Genomic DNA, 18638 nt, shown 5'->3' on the forward strand with positions numbered 1-18638 from the left:
CTTCGCACCCACTGACACCCCGACTAAGCGGTGGATATCAGCCAGTGTTTCAGAACTTTCACCTGGGATGAGACCCGAGGCTACTCCCTCAAGACAACGCTCACGTGGAGTGCACATACCTTGTGAAGAAGAACGGACACCGGCCGGAGACCCCACGGGAGCCTGAGAGATCCCATCCTGAGACGCATGCACGTCCGCCCTCGTAACAGTAGCAGAGGGAGGCAAACGCACACTGGCCAGCGACGACGTACCACCGACCCCTGCCGGCAGCGCACGTATCTCCGCCTTAGTTGACGAAACTTCAGCCGCTAAGGCCGAAACCTGAGAGCTTAATGTCAAAAGCAAAGAAGCAAAATCCGCAGATGCAAGCCCAGAACCTACAGGCGAGACATCCCCTACAACATGCTTAACCCCGAGCAAGGGCTTCTCCGTAGGTTTAGCAGACGAACCGGAAACTCCGGGCACGCCAACAACAACATCACTACATTTTTTGGATTCTGAACCCGAAAGAGACACGGGCGTATCGCCGTGCGTTTTAGAACTTCTAGAACTTCTAGAGCTTTTCTTAACAGGAGAGGGCGAAGCAGCTACATGTTTAGATGTTGACCTCTTCCCGTCCGCATTGTCGGCCATGATGAAAACGACTCACAAACAAATTTGGAAAAAATTTCGTAAGTCCGAAAACAAGCCAACAATGCCGCCAAAATTCAGGTAAAAAAATGGAAAGATCTCACCTCAACAGCAAATGCGAAGTCCGGTGACAAGAAGACACCAAGGGGAACACAAACCAGGTCTGGAAGACCAAGCAAGTAGGCTGAAAACACAGCCGGAGCGTACCAAACACGACCAGCTCCACTGATCGCTGAGAGTAGAATGACAAGATGGCGGCATATGCGCGCGCATATGGAAGGCAGCCTCCCTTACGGGCTGACTTGGATACCCTTACGGGTCTCGGTCACTCTTTTTTAGAGGCGTCTTCCTTGTTGCTAAGGGGACGCGTACAGCGATATCAGCACTGAACTATGGGTTAATTGCTATATGTGAGTTGGGTAAGATATGTAATTTAATAGTCACTTCCCGTCCGTGGGCGTTGCAGCGCTATTACTAATATAGTCACCTCCCGTCGCGAAAGTGTTAAAGAGAAATCTATCAAAACAAGAAAACAGAGTTATCTCCCATATGTTTTTCGCTAATGTTTCTGATAACAGACGAAAGACGAACGTGATTGTAGAATGGCCGACTTCGACAGTGATCTCCGTTCTGTTCTTCACAGTTATGATAAAGACATCGTTCTAAGGTCAAAACAAGTCGAAATTTTGAGACTGCTGTGGGAAGGAGACCGTGATATTGTTGCATCACTCCCAACTAGTTACGGAAAAAGTGTCGTCTGCTTCGTAGCCAAAGTTGATTATCACGTGACACTTTTGCCATATTTAGAGTTGTTTGCACAGTAAATACACCCGCGGAAGATAGCTCACTTGAAACTGTCTTACATATCAATTCCTTTGTAATTTAAAAAGTACACAACGCCATGAAAAATCATTATCGACGATCGCGAATCTGCTTATATCAATAACACATTACGAAAAGCTCTAAATATGTAAACAAATTGATTTCCTCTCCAGAGAAGGAAAACAAAGGCATCCTGTCAGGGATAAATGAGACCCGAAGGGAAGTAACGCATTTTGACCCGAGTTCAGGATGCAGATAAACACAGATTGATCCTTGAATGTGTTTGGTGTACCTGTGTTTGTCTTTCAATTTTTCCATGTCCTGTGCGTATGCTCTCCCCTGGTCTTCCAGACGCCGGAAGTTTTCCGTGGCCAAATCAGCCTTTTCCTGCTCCATGCGTTTGACTCTTGCCAGGTGCTCTTGCATCAGGCGCTCTGCTTCCTCACGTAACCTGAAAAATAGTACATGTACAACTTTCCAACTTCAGATTTGTTCACTTGTACTTGTACTACTTGTACTTGTACTTGTGCGACGTTGTAGGTTTAAGAAAATCTGTTCGCCGATCTTGGTATGAAAGTGTTGTGTTTGTGTTGTGTTTGTGTCACCATGCCACAACACAAAATTCTGTATGAGAGTAATTAACAAAATGAAGTTATTGCTATCTATGTGAGTTGGGTAAGAATATGTCATTTAATTAAGATTTACGACTATTGAATTTTTATTTTATTGTAATAAATTACTTTGTGGGAGACGGAGAGAAAGAGAGAGTAGGTGGCGTGCTTATGTTCATGCTTGTAAGTGTGCAAGTGTCAGTGTATGTCATGGTGGGGAGCAAGACCAAAGCTTCACAAACGAATGAGGTAAAATACAGATCACACAGGGCACTCAAGCACAACCCTGCACTTACTGATGACAACAACAACAAAAACAAAAACAACAACAACACCAACACCAACAACAACAACAACAAATGTACCGTACATGTAATCACAACTACTTAGTGAAGAGAGGGTATCTGAGCACACCTTTTCTTGCAAATTTGTATTTATTTTCTGTCATCAAACCATATTCTTCAACACATGCTCACCTTGCTTCTGACTTGTGATTTGATTCGTCCATAATCTGTAAACGGTTCCTGTCACACAGAAAAGACTTGTAAGTTGTATACCACACACACAAAAACTGCCAAAGATGTGAATCAAATCTTACACCACTCTTAACCTAGATTTTACATTCTTGGAGCATTCCTTTGATTGACTTTCCCCGTTTTTCACCGTGAGCTGATTTACAGCAGCACTAAAAGAAAATTACCCCAGAAAATATGAGTAAACGATATATCCATTCATCAGCTGCAAACAAATACACTAAAGGAATCTAGCTTAAAATGTGGCTTATGCTTGCCTCAACATGATTCAATCATACTTACTTGTAAGATTTTTCAATGGCCATAATCTCTTCCTCGTATCTTTTTCTTGTACTCTCCAGCAATGATTCTAAGTACTGTTTTTCTACTTCCAACTTGCGTAACTGCAAGGAAAGAAACCTGGAGTTTTAGGCAGATTCTTCACAAAATAGCAGCTGTGCACTCACCAACAAATTGTAGGTACTGTGAATTCAACATTCATCAACTACTTGCAGATTTGAACTTTTACAGTTTTTAAAGGAATTAAGTTTACGTAAAGTCATTTACATTTTAACCTCCAGCACAAAATAAATATTCGAACAGTCATTGTTTCTCTTTCAGGAGAAGTCCTTACACACACACACACACACAAAATGTGCCATCACCCTGAAAAAATAAAATCACCATGAAAATCCATGTATCAAAGTCAAATATAAACAAGAGCAATTACATTCTTAACAATGAAATACAAAAGGTCAGTGCAACAAATCCATCAAAAGTGAAGATATTATTTGCTTCTCGTCAAAAGGAAAAGTACTCCTTACAATGGCATACATGCAAGAGCAATTCACTAGGCATGACAATCATAAATAACTCCTGAGAGGCGCAATGAACACAGACAGACAGACAGACAGACAGAAAGTAACACCCAGAGACGGACAGAAAGAGAAAGACAGACCGAAACAAATCCCTCAGAGATGTAATGAACACAGACAGACAGACAGACAGACTGGCACACAGAAAGAGACAGACAGAGGGACAGACAGACATGCACACAGAATTGAGAAAGAGACAAACAGAAAGAGACAGACAGACAGATGCAGACAAGGCAGAAAGATAGACAAGACAGACATGCACACAGAAAGAGACAAACAGAAAGAGACAGACAGACAGATGCAGACAAGGCAGAAAGATTATCAAGACAGACATGCACACAGAAAGAGAAAAACAGAAAGAGACAGACAGACAGATGCAGACAAGGCAGAAAGATAGACAAGACAGACATGCACACAGAAAGAGAAAAACAAAAAGAGACAGACAGACAGAATGATACAGACAGACACACAGAAAGACAAACAGAAAGACAGACAGACAGACAGACAGACACGCACACAGAAAGACGAACAGAAAGACAGACAGACAGACAGACACGCACACAGAAAGACGAACAGACAGACAGACAGACAGACACGCACACAGAAAGACGAACAGAAAGACAGACAGACAGACAGACACGCACACAGAAAGACGAACAGAAAGACAGACAGACAGACAGAAAGACAGACAGACACGCACACAGAAAGACGGACAGACAGACAGACAGACAAGACAAACATGCACACAGAAAGAGACAAACAGAAAGAGACAGACAGACAGATGCAGACAAGGCAGAAAGATAGACAAGACAGACATGCACACTGAAAGACAGACAGACAGACACGCACACAGAAAGACAAACAGAAAGACAGACAGACAGACAGACAGACACGCACACAGAAAGACGAACAGAAAGACAGACAGACAGACAGACACGCACACAGAAAGATGAACAGACAGACAGACAGACAGACACGCACACAGAAAGACGAACAGAAAGACAGACAGACAGACAGACACGCACACAGAAAGACGAACAGAAAGACAGACAGACAGACAGACACGCACACAGAAAGACGAACAGAAAGACAGACAGACAGACAGAAAGACAGACAGACACGCACACAGAAAGACGGACAGACAGACAGGCAGACAGACAGACACGCACACAGAAAGTGACAAACAGAAAGAGACAGACAGACAGATGCAGACAAGGCAGAAAGATAGACAAGACAGACATGCACACTGAAAGACAGACAGACAGACAGACACGCACACAGAAAGACAAACAGAAAGACAGACAGACAGACAGACAGACACGCACACAGAAAGACGAACAGAAAGACAGACAGACAGACAGACACGCACACAGAAAGACGAACAGAAAGACAGACAGACAGACAGACAGACAGACAGACAGACACACAGAAAGACAAACAGAAAGACAGACAGACAGACAGACAGACAGACAGACAGACAGTTTTACCTGTGCACTAGCCTCCTGCAGAGATTCCGGTATGGGCCCCTGACTTGCGGCCACGGCCAAATAACCACTGGACATCAATGGCATGCCACCCTGCATTGGCACATTCTGAAAGACAAAGGGAAGAAGGCACCTGACATAACCTGAATGTAAACATACTGGTAAGGAGAAGGTATTGGAGTTGACAAAATACTGGTACAAGTAAGAAGAATTCATTCTTTTTGTGTGATCCGAAGCGGTATTTAGCAAACAACAATTCCATTCCATGTTTCTGAAAGTGTCCAACCTTCACTGATTCCCTCACAATTCTTCCTGTTAACTCCCCCCCCACACACACACACACCAACCCCTTGCATTTGCTTCCTTTAACTTCATTATTTTATTTATTATATTCATATTCATCACATATTTGTTTTACTTATTTCTTGTATGTTCACAACAAGTACCATTTTCTTGCTAATTTTGATGACAACAATGCAGAAAGAGATTTAATTTGTCTTTGAAGTATTAAACAATGGCGACTGCACGTGAGAGGGAACAATAAAGAGACCAAAAAGCAATGTACTCACGTTAAAATGACGAACACGGAACGAATAACAGCGACGTTTCGACCTAAGGGTCTTCTTCAGGCACAAAAATACACACACAAAAAAGAAGAAGACAGACGATAAAACAGATAAAGAGGAAAATAACTGACAAAACAACTGCACTGCACAAACCAACAAATGACAAAGACAGAGAAGCTAGGGAAGCTACTCGAGGGGAAGCCAACAATAACACAGGCAAGAAAAAAGAGTTGAAAAGCGGCAGTTTTGAGGTCTGTAGAGGACATGTCCAAAAAAATTAGCTCTCTCAACGCTTGAAATTAAAACACAAATTTCTTTATTTTGGTACGCTGGCTTTGTTGTAGAATGTTCATATGTTCATAATCAATATTTTATTTTCCTCACTGAGTTATGTCCCTTGTTTAGCAGTCATATTGTTTAAGAGGATTTCACTGTGCATGAAGTGACGTTTTTGGTCACTTTTTTTAGATTCGGGTTCAGTACAATCCAATTTTTTTTGTAATTTCAGTAATCATCATATCACATGAGACTGACATTGATGTATACTGTGATATAAGTCGGCAGTTGTTGAAACTCTTTGTAGCCAAAATATTAAAGAATGCAACTCACCCCCCTAAATGGCCTCGTCCGTGACATTTTGGATACAAAAATTCATGTACTGATTGCATTTCGTTTTATACAGAAATTTTACTTGAGATTATCTTCAAGCTTTTCGAAAGGCACTATTTGTCGCTTTTATTTAATTTGCCAGACATACAGTTGCTGACTTAATTGTGTCACGGACGAGGCACTTTTTGATGTGTTATAGCGGTATTTGCCTTCCTTTTGTCTCCCTGTCTTTGCGCGTGCTTCATCAGAAATCAGTCAGCTGATTAATTTAGACCTATATGATGCGTTAGTCTAGACAATAATATGTGCCTGGTGGAATGTTGTTTTTTTATCAATAATTGTGGGGAATGCAGATTACTAAAAATGTGAAGCAACCCAAACACATTATGTGGTTGTCAAGGGTGATACCAACATCATTTTGATGTAACCGCCATTCTTTCGTTAGCGGACATCCATGCATTTCTTAATATACACTCTGTCACAATACCAATTTTCAACTTGATTGGATTAAAACTTTGGCTGGATAACTCTCCAACACAAATCTGAAAAAAAATCAAGGTTCGAACATAGATCTGACCTTGACCTTTCATTTACAACCTTGAAACTTTGCACGACAGATTATATTACCCATATGTACCTATCCACCAAGTTTTGTTTTCAAATATTCATGGGCTCTTGAGGATCCTTCTTTATGCTTACTAAAGCTAACGGACAGACGTAACCCGGGCGGACGAACGAGCGAATGTAAACACTGACCCAAATTAATGATAGTCTCACATTGTGGGTGACTACTGAAAACGATATGTTGCTATAATAAAATTTGTTGATCTCCTGAAGACGTCACTACTATAGTGCATTTCGTACGTGCCTCGTCCGTGACGCGTACTGGCCTCGTCCGTGACAAATGTTCAAGCGTTTCTCCGAAATGTGATTTATTTTTTTAACTTTTTGAATTATCTTTACCGAAAGAGCAATGCTTGCCATTAATGTTTCATCGCTATGAACGAAAACAGCGAACACAATTCGCAGAAATATCAACTTACTTCTTTGTGATTGAAAAATAGGACAGAATTTTGGCCTCGTCCGTGACGCACATCAAACATCGAAGAACTCGCCCACAAATTAAATATTTCTCTATTTCATACTTCACAGAGAACAACAGTCACAAGTTGCATAATCCTCGATCATTGTCAACTTAATATAGTTGTTTTGTTGATTTCCACGTGCCTTTATGTTCGTCCGAATGCCTCGTCCGTGACGCTGGATATGCCCTAGACCAAACAAAATGTGTGTTGGGGGGGGGGGGGGGGATGAATGGGAACGAAAGAGAAAACTCACGTACCCGTGCGGACACACACACACACACACACGCGCGCACACACACACACGCGCGCACACACACACACATACACACAAGGTCACACAAGGTTGTCTTTGAAGGCTAAATAAACTTTGAAAAAAAACCAAAAAATCAATATAAAGTATTACCTTTCCCTACAGTTAGGCAAATAAATAACAAAATAAAGAAACATTTTAATTATAATTTTATTCCCACTATAGAGTAGTTCAAAAACAACAAAATTCCATTGACAAACCTGCGAAAAATAATTGGTTGTTCCACCACCCAAAGAAACATCCATTCCTTGAGGTGCAAGTGGGGTTCCTTGCTGCTGCAGTCTCTGCTGCTGCTGCTGAAGTAGCTGTTGTTGCTGAAGTAGCTGTTGCTGCTGTTGTTGTTGCTGTTGTTGTTGCTGTTGTTGTTGTTGTTGCTGCAGCTGAACTGATGATTCTGTATTGGATCCACCTAGACCAGAGAATCTGCCATACCGGCTTTCCTGCAATAGTATTTTGAATTTTGCAATTCTTTTCATCATGTTATGCAGCAAAACAAGCAAAACCACAAACACACACACCTTTTATAAACAGTAGAGAGCCACTATAGTGTTTCGGGCATAACATTTGGTGGGATAATGATTCATACTACATGTAGTTCAAAGTTTTGAAGAAGCCCAAGAAAGTGGACATCAAATACAAGAGGCAACAGGTTTTCTAATTCAGTAACAGTTAAATGACAAAGACTTCTGTAATATTTACCCAATACTCCTAGATACTGTGAAAACTGCATCATGACTCCAGCAAACCTTTCATTTTTCTCAGAAAGTAATGAACTGCAAATGATTTGCCCTTTCATTTTTTCCGAGAAGAAGGAAAGTGTTTTGAAATGTGTGTTCATTCAACGAAGAAGCACCAGAAGTACAGAGAACTGCAAACCTCTTTTTATATTTAGTCAAGTTTTGACTAAATATTTTAACATCGAGGGGGAATCGAAACGAGGGTCGTGGTGTATGTGCGTGTGTCTGTGTGTCTGTGTGTCTGTGTGTGTGTGTGTGTGTAGAGCGATTCAGACTAAACTACTGGACCGATCTTTATGAAATTTGACATGAGAGTTCCTGGGTATGAAATCCCGAACGTTTTTTTCATTTTTTTGATAAATGTCTTTGATGACGTCATATCCGGCTTTTCGTGAAAGTTGAGGTGGCACTGTCACGCCCTCATTTTTCAACCAAATTGGTTGAAATTTTGGTCAAGTAATCTTCGACGAAGCCCGGACTTCGGTATTGCATTTCAGCTTGGTGGCTTAAAAATTAATTAATGACTTTGGTCATTAAAAATCTGAAAATTGTAAAACAAAATAAAAATTTATAAAACGATCCAAATTTACGTTTATCTTATTCTTCATCATTTGCTGATTCCAAAAACATATAAATATGTTATATTCGGATTAAAAACAAGCTCTGAAAATTAAATATATAAAAATTATTATCAAAATTAAATTAAAAACACTTTCATCTTATTCCTTGTCGGTTCCTGATTCCAAAAACATATAGATATGATATGTTTGGATTAAAAACGCGCTCAGAAAGTTAAAACAAAGAGAGGTACAGAAAAGCGTGCTATCCTTCTTAGCGCAACTACTACCCCGCTCTTCTTGTCAATTTCACTGCCTTTGCCATGAGCGGTGGACTGACGATGCTACGAGTATACGGTCTTGCTGACAAAATGGCATTGCGTTCAGTTTCATTCTGTGAGTTCGACAGCTACTTGACTAAATATTGTATTTTCGCCTTACGCGACTTGTTTCTATTCTGTTCAAACCACAAAACAACAAAACAAGGCCGTGCTCTTACTTCCTTTCTCTGTTCAAGCTGACTCGACTGGAATCTCTGTCTTGGACTTTCCCCACCAATTCCAGTTGCCATGGAAAGGGACTGAGGGCCCAGTAAATCTGCTGGGTCAATTGCTGTTTTGGAAGACAAACACAAAGAGAAAGCTGATAAAAAAAAAATTAAAAAAATACACACACGAAATATTTTACTCAGGAATTGCTCAGAAAATACGATAAGAGCTAAACAAATATATAGTCAGCATTTATTTACGCAATGCAATATTTAGACTTACAGATCAACGGCTTAAAACTTTCACCAGGAAGACAAAATCAATACAAAATTCAGACTCCTGAATCAAACTCCAGGTAAAAATACACAGGTGTGTCAAATCACACACAGAGACACAAACAGAGAGACACACAACTACCCAAAGTGACCAGGAGAGATGAGAACACAGAAATAGAGACACACAGACTAACACACATAAACACACTATGACAAACTCACACACAGAGAGACACACAACTACCCAAAGTGACCAGGAGAGATGAGAACACAGAAATAGAGACACACAGACTAACACACATAAACACACTATGACAAACTCACACACACACGTGCACAAATAAAGTGATTAACACAATTATTCTCTCTTACTGGATGCTATGTCATGGCGAGGTGAAAGTGAAAAGCCAGCTGAAGGATTTCTTTGTGAAGGGGTCTCAAACTTGGGTGTGCTGAAAATAACAGCTAACACATAAAAATCAAAGGAAAACACTATCATAACCTGATAACAAAAGGGGGACTGACTGATTAACTATTAGAGTTTAAAGTCCCCCTAGACCAGTTTGCCTTTATTGGGAAAGGTATTGGCAATACGCTCAGGATATTGTGTGAAATTATGACTCAAACAAGCACACTGCAGCTGTCTTCTTTGATACACCAACATTAGGCTTGTCTTGTCAAAGTATCGAGATACGATTAAGATTATGTGAGACGAGAGATGAAGTATGCATGTCTTTGTGTTTTCCAAGCCCTGAGACTTGCTGTGAGCTTGAAATCTTTATCATGCACATGTGTGCATACAGGGGTTTTCTGACACCGAAGAGAGTCTGCACAAAGTTGACTCCGAGAAAAGGGGGACAGAGCAGGTATCATTGTTTAGGGTAATACAGAACATACAATCCAGTCTGGACGTATTTGCTCCCTGTGCACTACATGTATCAGTATGTGATATCGCTTCCACTGGGGGTAAATTCTGGAGATTGCTGAATTCTTACATCAATAACTTACATTAAAAATATTCCAACATAATACATTAGATAGCAGGAGCATACCATAGCTACACATCTTCTAACTTTCCTTGATGAAAATGATAAAAACATTTAAACCAAAGCTTGTGTTGTAATATGTGACCCTCCACCACGGAATGAGTCGCATGTCACCTTTGCATGATTTTCATATTTTTACATTTTCCTCAAGAGTTTTTTATGCTCTATCCAGTGGTGAAACCCGTTTTAGAAAAGAGCGAAAACTGTTTGAGTTATAAGCCTGTGACTAAGGTGACCCTCACACTGTTACCAGACACTCCCCGGACTTATATCAAGCCTAGCGCAGAACCGCGCGAGGTGACATGCGACTCATTTCGTGGTGGAGGGTCACATATTAGCTTTACCCTGATGTGCGGGTAGGAGGAAAGGCAAAGAGATCCCCTGTATGATTCCCTCCCTCCTGTAACACTGACGGTACACTGCCTTCAAAATGTGGGGAGTCTGGCTGAGTTCTGCAGAGTGAAAAAGCAATATAAACATAAAGTGAAAACTAACATCAGATGCAGGCACCAATGACTCGAATGAGTGCTTTTTGACAGAAGCATATGAAAAACCTTCAACTCTACAAGTGACAGTAATATCAGGTCAGTTGAATCTATATTAAAAATATGTAAAGGTTGAAATGTCCAAGCTACAAAGAGATTGTTCTGTCTCAGAAGACCTAGGAGGGGGGGGGGGGGGGTGTTTGATCGGCCAGGGGTCAGAACATTGTATCAGTTCAAAAGAATATGTGTCAGTAACTGAAGACTGAAGCCTAAGAACAACACTGCAGTTCTTGTCTATGTCAATGGCTATGTGGACAGTCACGTATCACTCCTTACATATCCTTTATCGAATCACTTAAGGTGACTAAACATGCCTGCAGTTCGCAAGATTATTGTCAAAACAGAAACCATGCTTCTTCCACCTTTTTCAGAAAATGTGACACACAAAAATTACATCAATGAACAACAACAACAATCAGAAAAAGACTCACAGCAACACAGCAGGGTCAATAGATGGTGCAGCTGGTTCATTTTCCTTGGCTTTGTTACCCATGGCTGCCAGTTTGCGCGCCTTGGCTCGGGCGATGAAAGAATCTTCTTCGTCGTCGTCACTCTTATCTTTGGCGTCGGAGGCAGACTTGGGCTGACCTCTAGCCGGACGAGCGGAGGCGGGAGTTCTGGGGGTGGAGTCAGTGACTCCTGGGCTGCGGGACGGCACTCGTTTGGGGATGAACAACTCCCCGTCAGAGTCTGAGTCTTTGAGGCCTAACCAGTCTTTAGCTCCCTGGCTCTTGCGTGGGGAGCCCAAGTCCACTTTCCTTTCCGGCGACGTCTCTCTCGGGCTGCCGTTGACCAGGCTGTCCAGGACCCTGTCTTTCGCAGACATGGCTGGTTTCTGTGTTTCCATGGCAGCAGGTTTGTCCGCGGGTTTCACTGGGGACGTGCTTTTGACTGGCGATGATGGTCTCCCTGATGCAGGTGTTTTGGCTGGGGAAGAGGGGGCAGCATTCCCTGCCAAGGATTTGCCTGAAGAAGGAGTTGTGTCCCCTCCTCCCGTTAAATCCTCCAGCCACTTCATGTCGTCAGGGACGCTGCGAGATCCTGAGGAGTTTGGACGCTGACCTGGCTTGTCCGGTCCGAATATGTCATCGTCATCTTGAAACCTGTGAAGTAAAATCAGTGATGTTACCAGAGGCACTTTCATCCAAAGGCTGTTTTCCGGAAACCAGGGCTGAAAGTGGGTGCCACCCAATCAGGAGAGAACAAACTGCAGGTTCTGATGCGTTCAAATTACAACTAATCTCAATTTCAACCAATCCAACACCGCGGCTGGCTCCCACCATGTTGGTAACTTTCTTGTGCACCTCGGCCCTGCAAACACAGTTTAATTTCATAGTGTACTCCTTCCTAAGCAAAAAAGACATAAGTGCCTTCACTGAGCACAAATATGTGGTGAATGCTAGCCAGGAAAAGTGATTTCACAAACTGTTTTATTTCCACGAAATCTAACAAAGCATACTAATGATAGTCAGTGCCCCTTCACATGAAGGTGACCCCTGTCAATACCAACCTGGATTCGAACCTGTGGCCCAAAGATCACAACTTCAGTGCTCTACCAACTGTACTACCAGGCACCCCCATGCAATGAAGGAGATGCACAGCAAAAAGCAAGAGACGGGGTAAGAACTAAGAACCAGGCTGACCTGACTGTGCGCCGAGAGCCAGGCCTGGAGTTGCTCCCTGTGGAACCAGCCGCTGAGGGGGCGTAACTGCCAAACAGAAAGTCCTCTTCCTCCTCTGTCTTCTCTGCAACACACACACGAGCATAATGTATTCAAATGTCAATGCAAATGTACAGTGGAATCCCCCTTTTAAGACTCCCTCACTTTTAAGACCTTGTTTTCTCAGATTTTCTGTGTTTAACCTCTGTAAATCTACCCCCATTTTCACATTTCCCTCTTTAAAGACCTCAATTTTTGCAATCATCAACAGCCAATCTTCCTCACACCTGCCCTGTATATTACCTTGCAATCATCAACAGCCAATCTTCCTCATACCTGCCCTGTATATTACTTTGCAATCATCAACAGCCAATCTTCCTCATACCTGCCCTGAACATTACCTTGCAATCATCAACAGCCAATCTTCCTCATACCTGCCCTGTATATTACTTTGCAATCATCAACAGCCAATCTTCCTCATACCTGCCCTGAACATTACCTTGCAATCATCAACAGCCAATCTTCCTCATACCTGCCCTAAACATTACTTTGCAATCATCAACAGCCAATCTTCCTCATACCTGCCCTGAACATTACTTTGCAATCATCAACAGCCAATCTTCCTCATACCTGCCCTGAACATTACCTTGCAATCATCAACAGCCAATCTTCCTCATACCTGCCCTGAACATTACCTTGCAATCATCAACAGTCAATCTTCCTCATACCTGCCCTGTATATTACCTTGCAATCATCAACAGCCAATCTTCCTCATACCTGCCCTGAACATTACCTTGCAATCATCAACAGCCAATCTTCCTCATAACTGCCCTGAACATTACCTTGCAATCATCAACAGCCAATCTTCCTCATACCTGCCCTGAACATTACCTTGCAATCATCAACAGCCAATCTTCCTCATACCTGCCCTGAACATTACCTTGCAATCATCAACAGCCAATCTTCCTCATACCTGCCCTGTATATTACTTTGCAATCATCAACAGCCAATCTTTCTCATACCTGCCCTGTATATTACTTTGCAATCATCAACAGCCAATCTTCCTCATACCTGCCCTGTATATTACTTTGCAATCATCAACAGCCAATCTTTCTCATACCTGCCCTGTATATTACCTTGCAATCCTCAACAGCCAATCTTCCTCATACCTGCCCTGTATATTACTTTGCAATCATCAACAGCCAATTTTTTCTTGACATTGTAAATCTCGATTCCCACTGTCAGTGTGGTTCTGTCTCAAGCCTGCCTTAAACTCTTGGGACTATCCCACCATACCTGGCTGAGTGTACTTCTTGTCCAGAACAAAGGCTTTGGGCTTTTCCTTGGTCTCAAGCAGACTGGCCGCCGACTTCTGCCCGCGACCCAGAAGACCATCCAGCACAGATTTTGCAGGCCTGTTGTCGTCGTCATCTCCAAGAGTTGATCTGGGTCTGGCGGCCGATGTTGGGGTGGCGGTAGCAGCCGGTGCTGAGGAAACTGATGTTTTCTTTTTGTCGTCTGCATCAATGCCAAGGCCATCCAGAAAGTTGTCATCATCACTGAAAATCATTTCGTCTTTTCGCTTTGGGGCTGGAGCCTGAGCCGGTTCTGCCATATGAAAGAAGAAATGAAGTCGTCACAATTTCCATTTGATCAAAACAATCATCATTTGTTACCTATATCGCAACCAAAAATAAAAGTGACAATAAGGGAAGACGAGAGAGTGAGAGAGAGAGAGAAAGAGAGAGACAGAGACAGAGAGAGACAGACAGAGAGACAGACAGAGAGACAGACAGAGATAGAATAAGAAAGAGACAGAGACAGAGAGAGAGAGAGAGAGAAAGAGAGAGAGAGAGAGAGAGAGAGAGAGAGAGAGAGAGAGAGAGAGAGAGAGAGAGAGAGAGAGAGAGAGAGGGAGAGGGGGGAGGAACAGTCAGAAAAAAACACCATGAAAGTATTGCTAATGTGTGTAAATGACACTGTCTGCAAGCCTAGCAGCCAATTACCTGGTTTAGGAGGTGGGGGAGTATCAGCAGTCTCTGTGATGTTGTTGCCACTGCCGCTCCGAGTCGGAGGTCTGTCAAACAGGTTAGGCTTTCTTGGTGACGCTGCAACACAGTGCATTATAATAATAATGACAGCTGATATAGCGTGAACCACGGGAATCTATGCTCTCCGCGCTTTACAAAATACATGTAACTATGAATAAAAACATACTATTTGAACATCAAATACAAATATACAATTAACACTGAACTTACAACAACACAACAGCCACTTATGGACAATACCATTCATATACAGTACACAAACATCCCCTTTGGAACAATACCATGCAGATGTGAAGGTTTTCTCTGAGGCTGAGATTGAGAGCAAGAATCTGTAAATTTCAAATGGTCCAAAAGGCAAATTCCTGATGATAGTCTAAGCAGTAAAAAAAAAAAAGGAACAAAATAAAGAATACAACTCTCAGCTTGGTATTCTGGTCTAAATTCCATGCACACAAATGGTTTTCTATTACTAAATCAATATCTTCGGTACTTTAGCAATTGTTTTCAACAGTGAGAAACCAAACATTAAAAGAGCACTGAATACAAAAAGAGGCTTTGCCTGTTATGGAATTTTTTTTTCTGATAAAAGATTGAGAAAAGAGAGCAAGAAAAACATGCAATGTGGCTTATAAAAACAGACTCTACTTACACGGTTTCAAAACAGACTCTACTTACACGGTTTCAAAACAGACTCTACTTACACGGTTTCAAAACAGACTCTACTTACACGGTTTCAAAACAGACTCTACTTACACGGTTTCAAAACAGACTCTACTTACACGGTTTCAAAACAGACTACTTACACTGTTGTGCTGCTGTTTGGGCAGGTTTGGGTTCCTCGTCAACAGATTTGATGGCAGGCTTCTTTGCTCCAGGCATTTTACCAGCCTCTGACAAACTGAGGTCTTCATCCAAAGACAAGCCTGCTAGAGGATCTTCCTCATCAAAGTCTGAAGTAGAAAAACATGAACTTCTCATTAGTTCTGTACAAAGAAAAGAACTGGTCAGAAGAATCTACAGACAAATCAAATTTTGAACCAGCTATAAATATAACTGCACACAGAAAAAGAAGCAAAAGCGTGTGACACATAGATCTGATGTTGGGGGAATACACAAACGCTCTGACAGTTACAGAATGTAAGGCTTCTTTTTAAGCCTACTGTCTATATGATACTTACCGAGACAGTACTATTCTTGCACATTATCTATTATAGGCCGAAAAAATTGGACAAAACGCTGAGTGGGTACAATTATCTCCCATAACCATGCGCCACCGTGGATCCCAAGCACTGTCCGAGTGCTTCCCCCCCACAGGATGTAGGTGGCGCGTCCTCTTTCTTTATGAGCTGCAGACCCTCAAAAAGCCCATAACATATCAAGAGGGGAGGCGGGAGGGAAACTCTAATAGTACTGTCTCGGTAAGTATCATATAGACAGTAGGCTTAAAAAGAAGCCTTACAGTCAATATAACACTTACCTCGACAGTACTATTCTTGCACAGAATACCAGAGTGGTGTGAGGGTGATATGTAGAGTATTAAACTCCTTAATCAAAATCACTTAAATCCAAGGATTAAGATACCCAGGCAATTTTCGAACAGTACTACCGTAAAAGAAAATATACCCAAGAAACATACCTTAGACTGACGTGACCATGCTAGCAACCACTGCTGTGTGGTGAACTCAATGTCAAAGTCCAGGCCACTCAAAGCTTGAATACCACTGAGTCTACGGCAAGTGGCTAAAGCGATGAGGAACAATTAGTCTTAAAAATCAGCAACTTGATACTGATGCCTGCCAGGGGTTCAAACTCATTGCTACGCAGGAGTTTGAGGACCAGAAAGACATCCCCCTTGGGAAATGAAACCCGAGGTTTAGACACCGCTGCATTGCTAATACCCGAAAGGACATTAGCGATGAGGGAGGACCTGATCAAGTGTTCAGTTCTGCGACCAGTAGCGGCCGCAATCGTGGAAGCGATGGCAGATCTGTATCCAAGAAGAGTCTTAGAAGAAAGACTCTTCTTTTGATACACTTCCACCAGGAAGTTGGCCAAGTCCTGTGTTGAGGGATAAAGCGGCTTTATCCCCTTGGACAAGGCGAAGGTGGCCCAAGCTCTCCAGCGTAAGTCGTAGAGCTGATTAGTTGATCGCCTCTTAGCGTTCAAGGAAAACTCTACTGAACTCTTGTGCAATCCTAGTGCAAGCAGTTTGGAGCGCACAAGAGCCATGCGGTCCAGCACAGACTCTCTGGACGTGGATGAGGGAGGCATGATCGAGGCTGGAGCAGACCTCCCCCGTCCAGATCCAGAGGTAGAGGGTCTACGTGGGTGAGACCGCGAAGATCTGGAAACCACGGAGCTGTTGGCCAGTAAGGCGCGACCAAAATCAGTCTTGGTCGTTCCTGCAGATATTTCGCCAGCACCCTCGGAATCAGAGATGTCGGGGGATAGGCGTAAGCATCGAGGAGCCTCCACAAGAGAGTGAATGCGTCCAAGTGGAACGCATTCATGTCTCGAAAGGGGCTGACGTACCTGGGAAGCCGAGCGCTGAATCGAGTTACGAACAGATCGATCAGAGGACGGTCCCACCTTGCCCACAGACGCTGTAGAACGTTGTGAGCGATGGTCCATTCTGTGGAGAGAACCTGATCGCCCCGACTGAGAATGTCGGCCAGGGCGTTCAGTTTCCCCGGAACGAACTGGACTGACATCCGGACCTGATTGGTCTGGCACCAGAGCAGAATCTCCTCCGCCAACAGGGAGAGGGACCGAGAATTGGTGCCCCCCTGGTGGCGAAGGTAAGCTAAGCATGTGGTGTTGTTGTCCCCGTTGAAAATCAGAGGGGCCAAGGACAGGCCGAATGGGAGGGCCCGAAACTCGAACACCGTGCCCTCCCAAACGAACCGGAGCAGATGTCGGTACCCCGGGGCCACCAGGATGTGGAAGTAAGCATCCTGGAGGTCCCAGACATGGCCCAATCGTTTGGCCGGATGGCCAACCGGACCGACGAAGGGGTTTCCATCTTGAACTTGCACCTGTGAAGGTACAAGTTCAAGGTGGAGAGGTCCAACACCGGCCTGAACCGGCCGTCCTTTTTGGGGACGGTGAACAGGCGGGAGCAGAACCCCAGAGAAGGCTGAGAAAGGGGGTAGACCGCCTTCTTCTCGACCAACGAGTTCACCTCGTCCTGAAGAGCCTGCCATCTGGCAGGCTCTCGAGGAGGGGGGAACGTCCAAGGTAGAGCGGACAATGGAGGTTGTGACGACAGCGGTAGAGAAAACCCCGACCACACCACCCTCAAGAAAAACTGGTTGGAGACCAGTCTGCCCCACATGCCGCGGGCCCGAAAAAAGGGAACCGACGGACGAAAGAGGGGCAACTTGAGGGGGCGTCAACGTAGGGCCGGGACTCACTGAAAATTCTGCTGGCGGGCAGGCGCAGGCTTGCGACCACCCCCCCTGGTGGTGCTGCTTCCCCTTACCTGTCTGAGCACCCTTCGTCTTGCTTGGGAACGCAACAGGCGCCTAAGAGGAGGAAGAAGGAGGCAGTGAAACTGGCTTCTTCTTCTTCTTCTGAGGCTGGGAGCTGGAGGTGACTGTAGCACTTCTCTTACTCCCCGCCGCCGTCGCCGAAGCAGCGAGGCCAACCATCAGAGAATCAGTGTTCCTCTGGCGTGTGGACTCCACCACAGAACGAACAGTGTCCGGATGAAAGAGGGAAGAAGGCTGAGGAAACGTGTTCCTCAGACTCTTCCTCATATCCGGAGGCACTATA

General features: G+C 43.5%; 1 protein-coding gene across 2 annotated transcripts in view; it reads right to left on the reverse strand.

Moving 5' to 3' along the window:
• The window catches only part of LOC138958370 (fas-binding factor 1 homolog), a 61114-nt gene that overhangs the window by 27626 nt on the left and 14850 nt on the right, over positions 1-18638 (reverse strand). For both annotated transcript variants that reach the window (XM_070329491.1, XM_070329490.1), the window contains exons 9-21: positions 15668-15814; positions 14820-14921; positions 14110-14421; positions 12796-12898; positions 11584-12255; positions 10952-11059; positions 9934-10013; positions 9298-9410; positions 7705-7944; positions 4938-5042; positions 2879-2979; positions 2540-2587; positions 1745-1903 (exon numbers count right to left, since the gene is read on the reverse strand). In XM_070329491.1, the coding sequence (XP_070185592.1) occupies positions 1745-1903; positions 2540-2587; positions 2879-2979; positions 4938-5042; positions 7705-7944; positions 9298-9410; positions 9934-10013; positions 10952-11059; positions 11584-12255; positions 12796-12898; positions 14110-14421; positions 14820-14921; positions 15668-15814 (2290 nt within the window). The remainder of the gene's footprint in view (positions 1-1744; positions 1904-2539; positions 2588-2878; positions 2980-4937; positions 5043-7704; positions 7945-9297; positions 9411-9933; positions 10014-10951; positions 11060-11583; positions 12256-12795; positions 12899-14109; positions 14422-14819; positions 14922-15667; positions 15815-18638) is intronic.

The sequence above is a fragment of the Littorina saxatilis genome, linkage group LG2 (assembly GCF_037325665.1).
Source record: "Littorina saxatilis isolate snail1 linkage group LG2, US_GU_Lsax_2.0, whole genome shotgun sequence".
Classification (NCBI taxonomy): domain Eukaryota; kingdom Metazoa; phylum Mollusca; class Gastropoda; order Littorinimorpha; family Littorinidae; genus Littorina; species Littorina saxatilis.